Here is a 15,231-nt window from a genome sequence, read left to right on the forward strand (position 1 = left end):
TAAGTCATGTGTTCCAGACCCCTAATCATTTTTGTTGCCCTTCGCTGGACTCTCTCCAATTTATCCACATCCTTCTTGTAGTGTGGGGCCCAAAACTGGACACAGTACTCCAGATGAGGCCTCACCAATGTCGAATAGAGGGGGACGATCACGTCCCTCGATCTGCTGGCTATGCTCCTACTTATACATCCCAAAATGCCATTGGCCTTCTTGGCAACAAGGGCACACTGCTGACTCATATCCAGCTTCTCGTCCACTGTCACCCCTAGGTCCTTTTCCGCAGAACTGCTGCCTAGCCATTCGGTCCCTAGTCTGTAGCTGTGCATTGGGTTCTTCCGTCCTAAGTGCAGGACCCTGCACTTATCCTTATTGAACCTCATCAGATTTCTTTTGGCCCAATCCTCCAATTTGTCTAGGTCCCTCTGTATCCTATCCCTGCCCTCCAGCGTATCTACCACTCCTCCCAGTTTAGTATCATCCGCAAATTTGCTGAGAGTGCAATCCACACCATCCTTCAGATCATTTATGAAGATATTGAACAAAACCGGCCCCAGGACCGACCCCTGGGGCACTCCACTTGACACCGGCTGCCAACTAGACATGGAGCCGTTGATCACTACCCATTGAGCCCGACAATCTAGCCAACTTTCTACCCACCTTATAGTGCATTCATCCAGCCCATACTTCTTTAACTTGCTGGCAAGAATACTGTGGGAGACCATGTCAAAAGCTTTGCTAAAGTCAAGAAACAATACATCCACTGCTTTCCCTTTATCCACAGAACCAGTAATCTCATCATAGAAGGAGATTAGATTAGTCAGGCATGACCTTCCCTTGGTGAATCCATGCTGACTGTTCCTGATCACTTTCCTCTCATGTAAGTGCTTCAGGATTGATTCTTTGAGGACCTGCTCCATGATTTTTCCGGGGACTGAAGTGAGGCTGACTGGCCTGTAGTTCCCAGGATCCTCCTTCTTCCCTTTTTTAAAGATTGGCACTACATTAGCCTTTTTCCAGTCATCCGGGACTTCCCCCCGTTCGCCACGAGTTTTCAAAGATAATGGCCAATGGCTCTGCAATCTCAGCCGCCAATTCCTTTAGCACTCTCGGATGCAACTCGTCCGGCCCCATGGACTTGTGCACGTCCAGCTTTTCTAAATAGTCCCTAACCACCTCTTTCTCCACAGAGGGCTGGCCATCTATTCCCCATGTTGTGATGCCCAGCGCAGCAGTCTGGGAGCTGACCTTGTTAGTGAAAACAGAGGCAAAAAAAGCATTGAGTACATTAGCTTTTTCCACATCCTCTGTCACTAGGTTGCCTCCCTCATTCAGTAAGGGGCCCACACTTTCCTTGGCTTTCTTCTTGTTGCCAACACACCTGAAGAAACCCTTCTTGTTACTCTTGACATCTCTCGCTAGCTGCAGCTCCAGGTGCGATTTGGCCCTCCTGATTTCATTCCTACATGCCCGAGCAATATTTTTATACTCTTCCCTGGTCATATGTCCAACCTTCCACTTCTTGTAAGCTTCTTTTTTATGTTTAAGATCCGCTAGGATTTCACCATTAAGCCAAGCTGGTCGCCTGCCATATTTACTATTCTTTCGACACATCGGGATGGTTTGTCCCTGTAACCTCAACAGGGATTCCTTGAAATACAGCCAGCTCTCCTGGATTTATTAGCCTATGCTTCATTACTACAGCATATTCCCATGTTGCTGATTAAAGAATCAGGCCTGGATGCACAAAGGTTCTTAGGTGCCTAGAAAAAAAATCACAGAAACACACTGCGATTCACAAAGCCTGAGTTAGGCACCTAGGCTCCCTATACAATGAGTGGGGAGAGAGGTGCTTTCGACTGGCGTTCATAAAAGCCAGTATGCTAGTCAGGAAGCTGCCTAAGCTAGACAAGGGGAGATACAACTTAGCGGTGTACACTAAACACCACCCCTCTCTCAGAGATAGGCACCTAAGTCTTGACTTCAGGGATGCACTTATCTCTGCTAGCAATTGTCAACTGGAAACCCTCTTTGTAGTTAGGTGCTTTTGCTAGAGGTCAGGGTTTCGGGGAGGGAAGAGCTCCCTCATCACTTTTAGCCCAGTGGTAGGGTATTCACCTAGGATGCGGAAGACCCCCAGTTCAAATTCCCTCTCCACCCAAGGGGTAACAGGGATTTGAACAGGGATCTGCCAGCTCTCAGGAGAGTGCTCTGACCATTGGGCTATAGGATAGTCTGATAAGGGGTCCCCTAGACCCAATTCACAGCACTTGAATAACATCTAGCACCAACAGAGCTGTCTGTCCCACCACTGAGATAGGCCATGACCCTGTTCTTCCAAGCCCTTAATGGAATGGGACTTGGCTATTTCAGATACTGCGTTATTGTTCCTGATCTCCTGAAACAGCTGTGTTTCCCACAGGCAGTGCAGCTGTACAGGCTCAGATTCTGGCCAGACAGCACTGGATGCTACACACCCTCAGTAACTGAACCCAGCTATGGAACTCATGGTCAGAAGAGACTAGACTGAGCCAAAGCCTGACTGTCTTGATCAAAGTGTAATAGAGACCTTTTCAATAAAGCCTTCCCTCAAAATCAATGCTCTTCAAAAATAAACCAAGCAGACAAAAAAATCTTTCACACTGCTCCTCAGTCAGGAGGGGTAGAAAGAGACAAATGCCTTTCTGTTCTGAGCTTTTCTCCTCTTTAATTTTGTGCAGTGCACAGAGCCTACCTAGAAACCTATAAAAGACAGATGGAATAGATTAACTCTTATCAAGAACATTGGCTAATTCCACTGATATTTATTTATGTGGAAATTTATTTGGAATAGATCACATTGGCATTTGGTGAAAGATCACACACCCACATATAAAATGTAACTCTGTAGGGTGAAAAGATCTGAACCCTCCCTTCCAGTCCTCATCTCCATCATTTATCAAACAAATCTCACCTCGCAGCATTCCAGATCAGAAAAATCCCTAAGTAAATGGGTCTTGTGCTGAACTCTGCAGGGCACCAATGTGATGCATGAAAACAAATTGTCTTGCTTATAGGAAACTTAGAACAACGCTGGGCCTCATCATAATCTCAGTGATGCTGGTGTAAAAAGTAACTCCGCTGGAGCTACACCGATGTGGAATTAGGATCAGTCCAGTTCCAGTCTAAACAATTCTGCCTGTGTTATATATAGTTTCCGGACATGGCAGGGAGTTAGTGTATTTTTCTCTTTATAAAAATATTAAGACAGTATTTTACAATAACGGCATAAACCAGTGCAGCAGCCCCCTAGTAGGATTCAGTATGCAGGACTATAAAATGTGGAGTCCCTGCAGGGCTTGTTAAAAAAAGGTTTCCCTTAGCTTTTATTACTAGATACTTTGGCTTGGGGGAAAAAGAAAAATCTTTGTTTTCATAGGGCCAGATTCTTATCTGAGTCACAGTGAAGTAAATGCACAGTAAATGTGTTGAAGTTAATGGCATGATTCCAGATTCACACCAGTGTAACTGAAGGCAGAATCTGACTGTCAGAGTTCATCTGCTCCTGCTCCTTATTCGCTATTTGATGACATCATCCCCCATTTGTGGAACTGCATTAATTACTTCAGCACCCAATTGTGATGTGAAAGATGGAAGCCTGGCGGGAAGCAGGGAACAAGCTATGAGAAGTAGTGTTTGCCACCAGGCTCTGCAGGGGCAGAGAGCCTCATGAGAAGCCACTACTGGTCATCAAAGCAGGGATCCTTGAGGGTCAGCTGATGTCACCTTGCTCGCCTTAAGCCCCGAATAGCAAGAATCTTTGGAAGGAGGCTACTGTTAATCTCTTCTCCCACTCTGATCGCATAGGTTCTTGGATAAAAGCCACTGCAGACACACCCTCCACCTTCCCCGACTCACGCTACCGAGATATTCTGAGGATATCACTTTGTGCTCCTCAAACTGCTACCCCACCTGGTCAGACAGCAGAGGTCTTCAAGGTCCAGCTGCTTTCAGGCCGCTTCCTCTTGCCAGCGGCAGAGGTCTTTGGAGGGCAGAGTGTTTGTCATTATCAGCTCATGTCCTCTGTATACATTAGTTAGGGGAGAGAGATCCCTAGAATACCAATAAACCTTCTGCACATACAGTCCTTGGAGGAACCCCCGAAACCAGCCCTCTGAGAACGAAGAACAGATTAATCCTAGACTGCTGCTGACATGTTATAAGCACTCTATGCTCACTCCTTATTAATGAAGGGCTATATTCATTTATCTGAATATCTAAAGCAACTGAGTTTCAGAGGTGTAGCCGTGTTAGTCTGTATCAGCAAAAACAAGGAGTTCTTGTGGCACCTTAGAGACTAACAAATTTGTTTGGGCATAAGCTTTCATGGGCTAAAACCCACTTTATCAGATGCATGGAGTGAAAAATACAGTAAGCAGGTATAAATATACAGCACATGAAAAGATGTGAGTTGCCTTGCCAAGTGGGGGGCGGTCAGTGCTAACAAGGCCAATTCATTCAGGGTGGATGTGGCCCATTCCCAACAGTTGAGGTTCAGCTACTTTTGATTCCAGTGAAACAAAGGCAGAAAGAGTGTCATAATGACAGAAACACCCCAATATTTGTATGGTGACTTTTTACAGAAAGTTAAAGCTATTATTTTTTGTTTTAATATTTTAACAGAGAGATGGTAGAAGACAACCAAAGCAAAGCAACATAGTGAGAAAAAAAAAACAACCCCGCCATATAGTAGTACTGCTATGGAAGGTATAATCATAGACGCTAGACGATGAAAAGACCCTTAAGGCCACTTCGTCCACCCCCTTACAATGCAGGAGTGCTTTGTCCAGACTAGTTTTAAAGGTCCCAGGGTGATGGTGCTTGCACCACATCTCCTGGAGACTAATAGACCTTTGTCTCCTCCTGATCGCCTCCATTTTCTGTTCGTAAGAATTTCATCCCATTGCTCTTACTCATGCCGTCCTAGCTGGGATTCTGCCAAAGCATAGTGAGTCCCCACCTCTGGGCACTACACCTTGCGCATCGCCACATAGGATGGGATAGGAGGAGGAGTGGAAGACAAGCCCAGGTATGTTCAGATCCACTAACCATTTGATCCCCGCAGAGCAGAAATGCAAGAGCGGCAAAGGCTACTTCAGCCTCAGGGCTTCAGCAGTGGATACGAAGCATCCTAGAGGGAGAGTTTTTTCTCTTTTCATCTCACACAGACCCACCCTTGCTCATGCTTGGGGCAGTGGGAAAAAGAGGATATGGCCCAAATATGACAACCCTCTGTCACAGGGCGCTCTACTCACTGTTGGGTGGTGCCCCCTTCTGGCAGTTCTGGGATTAGCTCCACCCGGTTCAGTGCCCCCTTTCTGGTCTTCCACCCTTGCAGCTCTCCTCTCGCTCACGGAGTCGCAATACAGCTGCTTCATGACTCCGCCCTCTGGCTGGGTTACACCATGATTTCCCCTTCCCAGGGAGTCTTTCAAAGTCCTTCTGCACCAGCAGCATGCGGCTGCCCTGTGTCATGCCCACAGTGACTCCAGCAGTCTTCCTATTCACTGCCCCTAGCAATACCACTCTGCAGTGGATGGTAGGAGAACCCAGGCCTGCCATCTGCTCTGGGTTCCAGTCCAGGGCCCTATAGCAAGCAGCTGGTCAGGGACTTTACCAATCTTACTGCTCTTGCCCCTGGATGACTGCCTACCATGCTCCTTGAAGCTTCTTTTTCATCAGCCCCCTCTCCCTTAGGCCTACTAAGTAAACCCTTCCTAGCTTTAGAATCATAGAATCATAGAATATCAGGGTTGGAAGGGACCTCAGGAGGTCATCTAGTCCAACTCCCTGTTCAAAGCAGGACCGATCCCTAATTAAATCATCCCAGCCAGGGCTTTGTCAAGCCTGACCTTAAAAACTTCTAGGGAAGGAGATTCCACCACCTCCCTAGGTAACACATTCCAGGGTTTCACCATCCTCGTAGTGAAAAAGTTTTTCCTAATATCCAACCTAAATCTCCCCCACTGCAACTTGAAACCATTACTCCTCGTTCTGTCATCTGCTACCACTGAGAACAGTCTAGAGCCATCCTCTTTGGAACCCCCTTTCAGGTAGTTGAAAGCAGCTATCAAATCCCCCTTCATTCTTCTCTTCCACAGACTAAACATCCCCAGTTCCCTCAGCCTCTCCTCATAAGTCATGTGTTCCAGTTCCCTAATCATTTTTGATGCCCTCCGCTGGACTCTTTCTAATTTTTCCACATCCTTCTTGTAGTGTGGGGCCCAAAACTGGACACAGTACTCCAGATGAGGCCTCACCAATGTCGAATAGAGGGGGACGATCACGTCCCTCGATCTGCTCGCAATGCCCCTACTTATACATCCCAAAATGCCATTGGCCTTCTTGGCAACAAGGGCACACTGTTGACTCGTATCCAACTTCTCGTCCACTGTAACCCCTAGGTCCTTTTCTGCAGAACTGCTGCTGAGCCATTCGGTCCCTAGTCTGTAGCGTGCATTGGATTCTTCCGTCCTTAGTGCAGGACTCTGCACTTGTCCTTGTTGAACCTCATCATATTTCTTTTGGCCCAATCCTCCAATTTGTCTAGATCCCTCTGTATCCTATCTCTACCCTCCAGCGTATCTGCCACTCCTCCCAGTTTAGTGTCATCTGCAAACTTGCTGAGGGTGCAATCCACACCATCCTCCAGATCATTTATGAAGATATTGAACAAAACCGGCCACATAACCAACCCCTGGGGCGCTCCACTTGATACTGGCTGCCAACTAGACATGGAGCCATTGGTCACTACCCGTTGAACCCGACAATCTAGCCAGCTTTCTCTCCACCTTATAGTCCATTCATCCAGCCCATACTTCTTTAACTTGCTGGCAAGAATACTGTGGGAGACCGTGTCAAAAGCTTTGCTAAAGTCAAGGAACAACACGTCCACTGCTTTCCCTTCATCCACAGAGCCAGTTATCTCATCATAGAAGGCAATTAGATTAGTCAGGCATGACTTGCCCTTGGTGAATCCATGCTGACTGTTCCTGATCACTTTCCTTTCCTCTCTTCTAAGCTTTGCTTCCCTTCCTTCTCCCTTGCCTCAGGGAGAGAGACTGAAGGCTGCCTCTCATACTGTTTCCAGCCTCATGGCTTTATAGACAGACACCCCCTGTTCCCTCACAGGTAAGCTTCCTTCTAATTAGCGGCCTTCACTCAGCCTACATCTCCTGTGTTTCCAGCTTAATTGGCTGATTGGGCCTACCTGACCTCATTCAACGGTGTGGGGACTGTACCCCATCACACTAGCTCTATAGCTGCTGCAAACCCATAATGCATGCTTCTCTCACTCTGTGCATGAGTCCTCTTTTCTTAAAACTGGATTCATAACACGGGACTGCTCTTGGGAAGACAAAAAGCACTAGCCATAGGGTACACCAAGATACTATGGCCACATACACAGATGAAAGTGCAGTGTTTCCTTCTTCCCTGAAGAAGTCACTGCTCTTTTCCACCCGTCCTCTTAGATTCTTTCTTTTCTTCTACAATCAGGTCTTGCCATGATATTGAGAGGCTACAGGCTCAGACTTGCTGGGTGCTCTTACTAAATGTCCTTTGCCAGGTCCAGCTCATGCTCTGGAGTAAGTGTCAGCTTCCAAGTTCTGTCACCAAGTGCTAGGAAATAGTATTTTGCAGGAACTCCAGTCAGGTGCCTGATCATATTACCGCATAGACCCTACTGTGATCATAGTTTTCATTTCATTAATGCTGCTTGAGACTGCCTGATCTCAGCACAGCTTTTAGCCTGCAGATTTATTTATTTGAATCTTACGATGCTCTGAATTAGTTTTAGTCCCATTTGGCAAAGACATGATATGTGTCCCTGGGAGCTTTCTCCCCTTTCCTGCAACCAGTTTGTAGGAGTGCCTTCTGCTCTGGGTTGTTAGCAGTTTTTGTTTCACTAGTTAACATTATCCCCCATAGGATAGTGGGTTATTTTGTGTGCTTGTGACATGCAGGCAAGGAAGTGTTAATTAATCTATTGACCAAAGCCAGGGAAAGAGAAGAGCAACATCCAGCCATCCAAAAGAAAGAAAATTAAGATACAGTATTTTATTAACAATGGACTTTGGGACAATGGCTATTCCACTATGGCCCACTGGCTGCTCTCGGGTCAGTTGGCTGCTGCCCTGAATGCATTCTTGAAGTTTTGTCTATTTCTCTCATTTGGGGCTAGTTCCCCAGAGGGGAAGGAGCAGGGGCGGGAAGCGGTGGAGTGGGAGTGGGAGTGGGGGCGGGGCCTGGGACGGAGCAGGGGTCAAGCATCCCCCTGGGAACTCAGGAAGTCGATGCCTATGGCCTAGCGGACAAGGGAGAGATGACATAAGGTCTAGAAAATAATTAAGAGTTTGCTTTACGGTGGACTCTACTTGACTGGCTGGAAATACTGTTTGCTTGAGTGGTCTGAATCTGTCTTCCTGATGATCACTAAGTCTTCATGTGGATGTATAGAAAGCTGTCAGTAGGGACAGTTTAAGCAAATAAATAAATAAAAAGATTATTTTAATTATCTCATTGAAACACAATCTCCCTCACAAGAGGGAGATACTTCCAAAACTGCCTTAACATTCACCCCAAAATGAAGGAGTATCCATGACAATGGGTGCGACTTTCATAGAATATCAGGGTTGGAAGGGACCTCAGGAGGTCAACTAGTCCAACCCCCTGCTCAAAGCAGGACCAATCCCCAACTAAATCAACCCAGCCAGGGCTTTGTCAAGCCTGACCTTAAAGATATCTAAGGAAGGAGATTCCACCACCTCCCTAGGTAATGCATTCCAGTGTTTCACCACCCTCCTAGTGAAAAAGTTTTTCCTAATACCCAACCTAAACCTCCCCCACTGCAACTTGAGACCATTACTCCTTGTTCTGTCGTCAGCTACCACTGAGAACAGTCTAGATCCATCCTCTTTGGAACCCCCTTTCAGGTAGCTGAAAGCAGCTATCAAATCCCCCCTCATTCTTCTCTTCCGCAGACTAAACAATCCCAGTTCCCTCAGCCTCTCCTCATAAGTCATGTGTTCCAGACCCCTAATCATTTTTGTTGCCCTCCGCTGGACTCTTTCTAATTTTTCCACATCCTTCTTGTAGTGTGGGGCCCAAAACTGGACACAGTACTCCAGATGAGGCCTCACCAATGTCGAATAGAGGGGAACGATCACGTCCCTTGATCTGCTGGCAATGCCCCTACCTATACATCCCAAAATGCCATTGGCCTTCTTGGCAACAAGGGCACACTGCTGACTCATATCCAGCTTCTCGTCCACTGTCACCCCTAGGTCCTTTTCCGCAGAACTGCTGCCGAGCCATTCGGTCCCTAGTCTGTAGCTGTGCATTGGGTTCTTCCGTCCTAAATGCAGGACTCTGCACTTGTCCTTGTTGAACCTCATCAGATTTCTTTTGACCCAATCCTCTAATTTGTCTAGGGCCCTCTGTATCTTATCCCTACCCTCCAGCGTATCTACCACTCCTCCCAGTTTAGTGACTTTGCAGCACTACAACTGGCTGGAAAAAGCTGGTTGTTTGTGAAACTCTCTCTGTGTTCCATTTGGACAGAGGTGGTTTTGAGCCTTCTGGCAGGGTTCGATGTTTCATTCTGCGTTTAATGTTTAGTCACCCAAACTAAAAATGTTACATTGTGTGTAACCATTTCCACATAGGATGGTTCATTGCAATGAAAGGGAATTCCTGTCAGGGTGGGGCATTTATGCAGCGTGTAGCACTGTGGGCCTAAATTCGGAATGGGGGCTTTGGGGGGTGACTGCAATTCAGATATTAAATAATGCTGATGGTAGTACAGTGTCAGGTCCGTGCTGCAATGCTCCCACATCTAAAAGCAGCTTTCCTTTTGTTTTTTACTTCAGAAAATGAGCCACCTTCCTCTTTGGTCTCTGGAATCATTGACTACAACATGCCTCTCACCTCCACCTATCTGAAGCAAATGAAACTGCGGGTCATGAATTCACAGGAGCAGGTGAGTTGCTCTCTTCCTGACTAACAGAGTGTCTTACTCCAAGAGGTGCTGAGAGGCACCAGGTGCAGAGCAGATTTCTGTCCAGACTGAAGGGGTAGGGTGAATGGCTGATGCTTGGCAGCTCAAAGTAGTGATGGCCAGATTTTCACAGGAACAGTTTTGCACATGTCTAGCTTGTGTGCACATGCAGGTTGCAGACAGTGTTGCTGTGTGTAGGTTGTGTGCACACAACATTTTGTTTTTGAAAGTCTGTCTCTAAAAATCCATGCAAGGTTTTTGCCAAAAGGGCACGGAGGAGAGGAACAGAAATGTATTCAGTGCAGTTATTGTTCATTACTATCTGCATGTTCTTTAGACATATGGTGGTTTTAAGTGAAATTAATATAAAAATATCCATGATGAAGAGGAATGTATTTCTCTGCCATCTTCCAAACTGCTGAAGGGCTTTAGCAGATCGGGACTGATCCCTAGGCTTTGCTTCTGTTGCTCAGGTGTTCTCTTTTCATGAGTTGTTCAGCATCTTGCTGGAGAGTCAGCTCCAGTCACTTCCTTCTTGTCTCCAGCTGGGAAGAGGCTCAGCTGTTTGGTGACAATATTATGCCTCTGGATTTTGATTTGGGAATGGAGGGGGCAGACTGCCACATGATTATACCTCGACCATGGAATTTTCCAACGTTCTGCAGCTGCAGAATTTGCCAGGGGATCCTCAATGCACCATGGAAACAGACTATAAAAAGAATACACTTTACTGACTCCCCACAAAGTTCCATTGCTGGCACTTCAGAAATCAAGTGTCAGATTTTCTTCCCAGCAAATAGAGGTTGGAGTCTGATCGCCTTTTGTTTTTCTCTCTACCTCCCCGTTACCACCAGAAGCTGAGGAGGTGTGTGTGTGTGTTGTAGCAAGCAGGAGGCAATGGTAAATTGTTAACCTGAACGGTGAAGTTGAAGTCCATGGATGGTTGTTGTCTGATGGCAGCCTAAAGAGAGAATTCAGTGCAGGGGTGTAAAGTGCCAGATTGCAGTTATTTGCAGGGACTGAGGAAATAGATGTTGAATCTTTTCATTGGGTCAGTGGAAAAAACACCTTCCCCTGGGGCTAAGTTACATGTTGGAGGGTGCACTTCGGCATAGCTTTTCCTTGCATATGCTGGACACCCGAGTTTAACAGCCTCTGTGCAGTGGGTAATATTAGAGTTTTAGAACTGTGAAAAACTGGGGGGTTCTAATGATTTTGCCATCAGCTGTGGAGTCTGATGCTGTAAAATTATGGACAGCTCTACATCTTCACCAGCCTAAAACCTCTTTTCCTCAGAAACTGGCTCTGAACATCATGAGAAAATTGGATTCTAAACTGGATCAGTTCAAGGGGCTAGATGGCTCACGGGATCAGTAGCAAAACAAAGAATCTGATCACTGGTTTTATGTCCATCCTTGGATGGGGTGACCAAAAGTTGTTAACACTTGCTGACTGTTTAGTGGCTTTTGTGAAATGAGTTTGGTGGGTCTCAGTCCACAAAAACTCCCACCATAATCGGCATTTTTTACTGCAAGGCTATGAACCAAATGGGTCATGGAGACTGAGCTCCTATCTCAACACAGGAAGAGGTCCTTTCACGTCAGGGGCGAGGCATATTAGCAGGGTTGTGTGGGAGGTTTGCCTAATCACTGCTTGTGCTTTACCTGTTCTGTGAAAGAGATGACTTCACCTGGTCTCTAAAACTCAATTCACTAAAAATATGAGATGAATCTTAACCAAAATCCCGGATCCAAGTCATAAATATGGATCTGAATTTCCAGATTGAATTTACCTCTACAATGAGCCAAACCCAAATACCCTGGAAGTCAGTAGAATTTGGGGTAGGACCTGAGTTTTGAACTCTGGAGTTCAGGAGTGTTTGTGTCTGGAATTTTTTCTCAATAAATTACAGCAATAGCAAGTGTGTGTCCTCAAAGTTCTGTTCTTGAACCTGTCAGTAAAAAGATGTATAGGAAATGTACTGCTACCAAGAAATGCTTTTGCATCTGGTTAACTGAGCCTAGAAAACAGTCCAATGTGGGGAGTAGAAAGCTGCAAACAAGATGGCTGCTGCTGGGGCAGACCAATACCCAGAGCTATTTGATTTTACTAACTGAATCTATTTCCCTTTCTGAAACTAACCCTCTCCCTGGCTCCCCAGCTCAGGAGTAGAAGGTGACTGCAGATAAGAACAAAAAAATAAACTAATTAGCTGATAACAGCAGAAGGTTCTCAGGTGCCATATTCCATTATCCTGGTCCTGAGCTCGGACTTGCAAACAGAGGTACCTTGAAACCACAGCACCATAAGGAAACTATTAGAATAATTATGTTCATAAACATACAAAGTCAAATACATCAGAGACTTCACTGGAGGGGAGATTAGGAGTTATCACCATGAGGACACGGGCAGGTGGAGAGGAGCCTGATAAGTTACTAGTTCATGAGAGAAAAGGGGCAAGATTCTCTCAGCACTGCCCAGGAAACAGGGAACAGCAACACAGGCATAACAAGAAGAACATTGTAATGTATGCTGTGCACTTCGGAAGCAATTGTTATCTGAGGCTCTCACAGCGCTATACAAGGATTACATTCATTAAACCTTACAACACCGCCGTAACATAGGTAAGCATTATTATCTCTATTTTACAGATGGGTGAAATGATGCATAGAGATGTTAAGGGTCTGAATTTCAGAGTTACTGAGCACCTGCATCTCCAGTTGAAGTTCACAAGGGACTTCGCTATTGCCAATTTAATCTTCTGTGGAAGACACTCCAAGAGTACTTTGACGGGCTGCCATATGAACTCCTAAGACAGACAGGTAGGCAGCTGATGTCAATGGAAGCTGGAGGTACTCAGCACCTCTGAAAATGGCCCTAAGTGACTTGCCCAAGGTCACTCATCAAGTCAGTGACAGAACTGGGAACAGATTCCAGGAATCCTGGCTCTCCCATCATGGTTAAAACCACTTCAAAAAATTCCTTTGTTAGTAGAAAGATACATCCAAATGATTATACTGAATATCTGTCAGTAAAGAGTCCTCAAGCCTGGTTCCAGTCATGGATAATGTACTAGGTTCTTTTTAAACCAGGACATACTAGCCAAATCCTGCCGTCACTTGCAGCCATGCAGTCCCCCTGAAGTCAGGCCAGGCAGGGCCCACTGTAAATAGGATCTACAATATTTGGAAATATAACCTACACCTCTGAAAGCTTGAGGCGATTCTGGCCGTAGCTGGGGGACAGGGTGGGGCAAAGGAGAGCCTGCTGTACCTGGGGGTGGGAGTCGAGGAGGTGTGGGGCAGAGGGTAGTGTGTCAAGGCAGGGGTCGGGAGAGGTTGGGTGGTAGGAAGGAGCGCACCACTCGGGGTAGGGAGGATGGGGCTTGAGGGAGCGTGCCGTAGTGGAAAGAAGACATGAATGTTACTCTACTTTAGCTGTGATGCATCTGGACGTGATGGATCAAGAGCACATATTAAAGGAAACAAACAGGAAATCAGGTACCAATACAGTAATGTTCTCCTCTGCCTGACCTTATCCCAGTGGTTCAGAACAGGAGAAAGGTGTTAACCAGTATTAGAACCTTATGGAACTGATGCTACACCTCAGTTTCCCAAAAAGCGTCATATTGTTTATAATAGAACTTTCATCTTTTCCGGATATGGAATCAGCCAGACAAAGATTAAAGAGGATCATTTTGCTCAGGATGGAAAGAGTGGAAAAAGTGACAGAGGGGCAATCTGTTAAAATGGACTAATCTCCCTGGATCCCTCCTGCCTGGGGCTGAACCAAATGTTTGTGTATTATCCATTCTAATCTTACATTTGTAACTTATCCATGCCATTTCTGCTGTGTGAAGGTAGTGGGTCCTGCGACGACCAATTTCTGCCCAAGGATGTGGTGGCTAATTTGAGAGGCTGCTGTGACTTAAATCTTCATGCTTAATGTTAAAAGGAAATCCTAATGTTTCACATTCGCTTAGCTGGCTCACTCCTTCCCCCAAATGGATGCTCTTTATTTCACTGGTGCTAAAGGCATTTATTTAAATTACTTGGAGATTTTGATCAGGCTATACAGCCTCAGGGCTAAATTCTGAGCAATGCTGAGCAACTGCAACTCCTGATGTGGCTTTTGGGTTTTAAGTTTATGCAAATAAAGTTTCATAGAGCACATAGTTATTCTGAGGCTCTGTTTCATGCTTCTTTGTATAAAGCTTTTCTGTAGTTCTGTATATTTACACAACACTTTGCAAACTCATGAGCTTGATCCTGCTGGGTGTAGGGTTGCCAGGTGTCCGATTTTCAGTCAGAACGCCCAATCAAAATGGGACCCTGGTGGCTCGGTCAGAACCGCCAACTGAGCCATTAAAAGTCGGGTCAGTGGTGCAGCGGGGCTGAGGCAGGCTTCCTGCCTGCCGTGTCTCTGTGCGGCCCCTGGAAGCGGCAGCATGTCCCCCCTCCTGTTCCTAGGCATAGGGGCAGCCGGGGGCTCCACTCACTGCCTCTGTCCCAAGCGCCAGCTCCATAGCTCCCATTGGCTGGGAACCAGTTGGCTGCGTAAGAGCAGGAGCAGGGCATGATGCTGCTTCTGGGAGCTGCTTGAGATAAGCACCACCCTGAGCCTGCACCCCTGACCCCAACCCCTTGCCCCAGCACTGATCCCCCTTCCACCCTTCGAACACTTGGTCCCAGCCCAGAGCCCCCTCCTGCACCCCCAGCTGGAGCCCTCACACCCCTCCGTACCCAAACCCCCTGCACCAGCCCAGAGCCCTCTCCTACACTCTGAACCCCTCAGCCCAAGCCCCCTCCTGCACCCCAAACCCCTCATCCCCAGCGCCTGCACCCGCAGCCAGAGCAGGAGGGGTGGGGCAAGGAGCAGAGCAAGGGTGTTCATTTTTGTGCACTTAGAAAGTTGGCAGCCCTAGCTGGGTGTCCTCAACGCCCACCACATTTAGTGGGAATTGAAGGTTATTCAGCGCCTTGCAAGTCTGGGCTCTGTATAAATAAAACTTGTTCCCTGCTCCAAAGAGCCTGCAGTCTAAGGCTTTGACCTGTTTCCACTGAAGTCAATGACAAAGTTCGCAGTGATGTTGTGGGTGCCAGATCAGACCATTTTGTTCTTTATAAGGCCTAGGAGTGTCATGTATTTCATGGGATTTGAGCCTTGTGACTATGATGTGAAGTGTTTCCCTCTTTAGA

General features: G+C 46.6%; 1 protein-coding gene across 1 annotated transcript in view; it reads left to right on the forward strand.

The window, feature by feature from the left end:
• The window catches only part of NOL4L (nucleolar protein 4 like), a 104,756-nt gene that overhangs the window by 30,060 nt on the left and 59,465 nt on the right, over positions 1-15,231 (forward strand). The window contains exon 4 of the mRNA XM_084645731.1: positions 9,906-10,015. Coding sequence (XP_084501857.1) covers positions 9,906-10,015 — 110 coding nt within the window. The remainder of the gene's footprint in view (positions 1-9,905; positions 10,016-15,231) is intronic.

The sequence above is a fragment of the Lepidochelys olivacea genome, assembly GCF_965140295.1.
Source record: "Lepidochelys olivacea isolate rLepOli2 genome assembly, chromosome: 13".
Lineage (NCBI taxonomy): Eukaryota > Metazoa > Chordata > Testudines > Cheloniidae > Lepidochelys > Lepidochelys olivacea.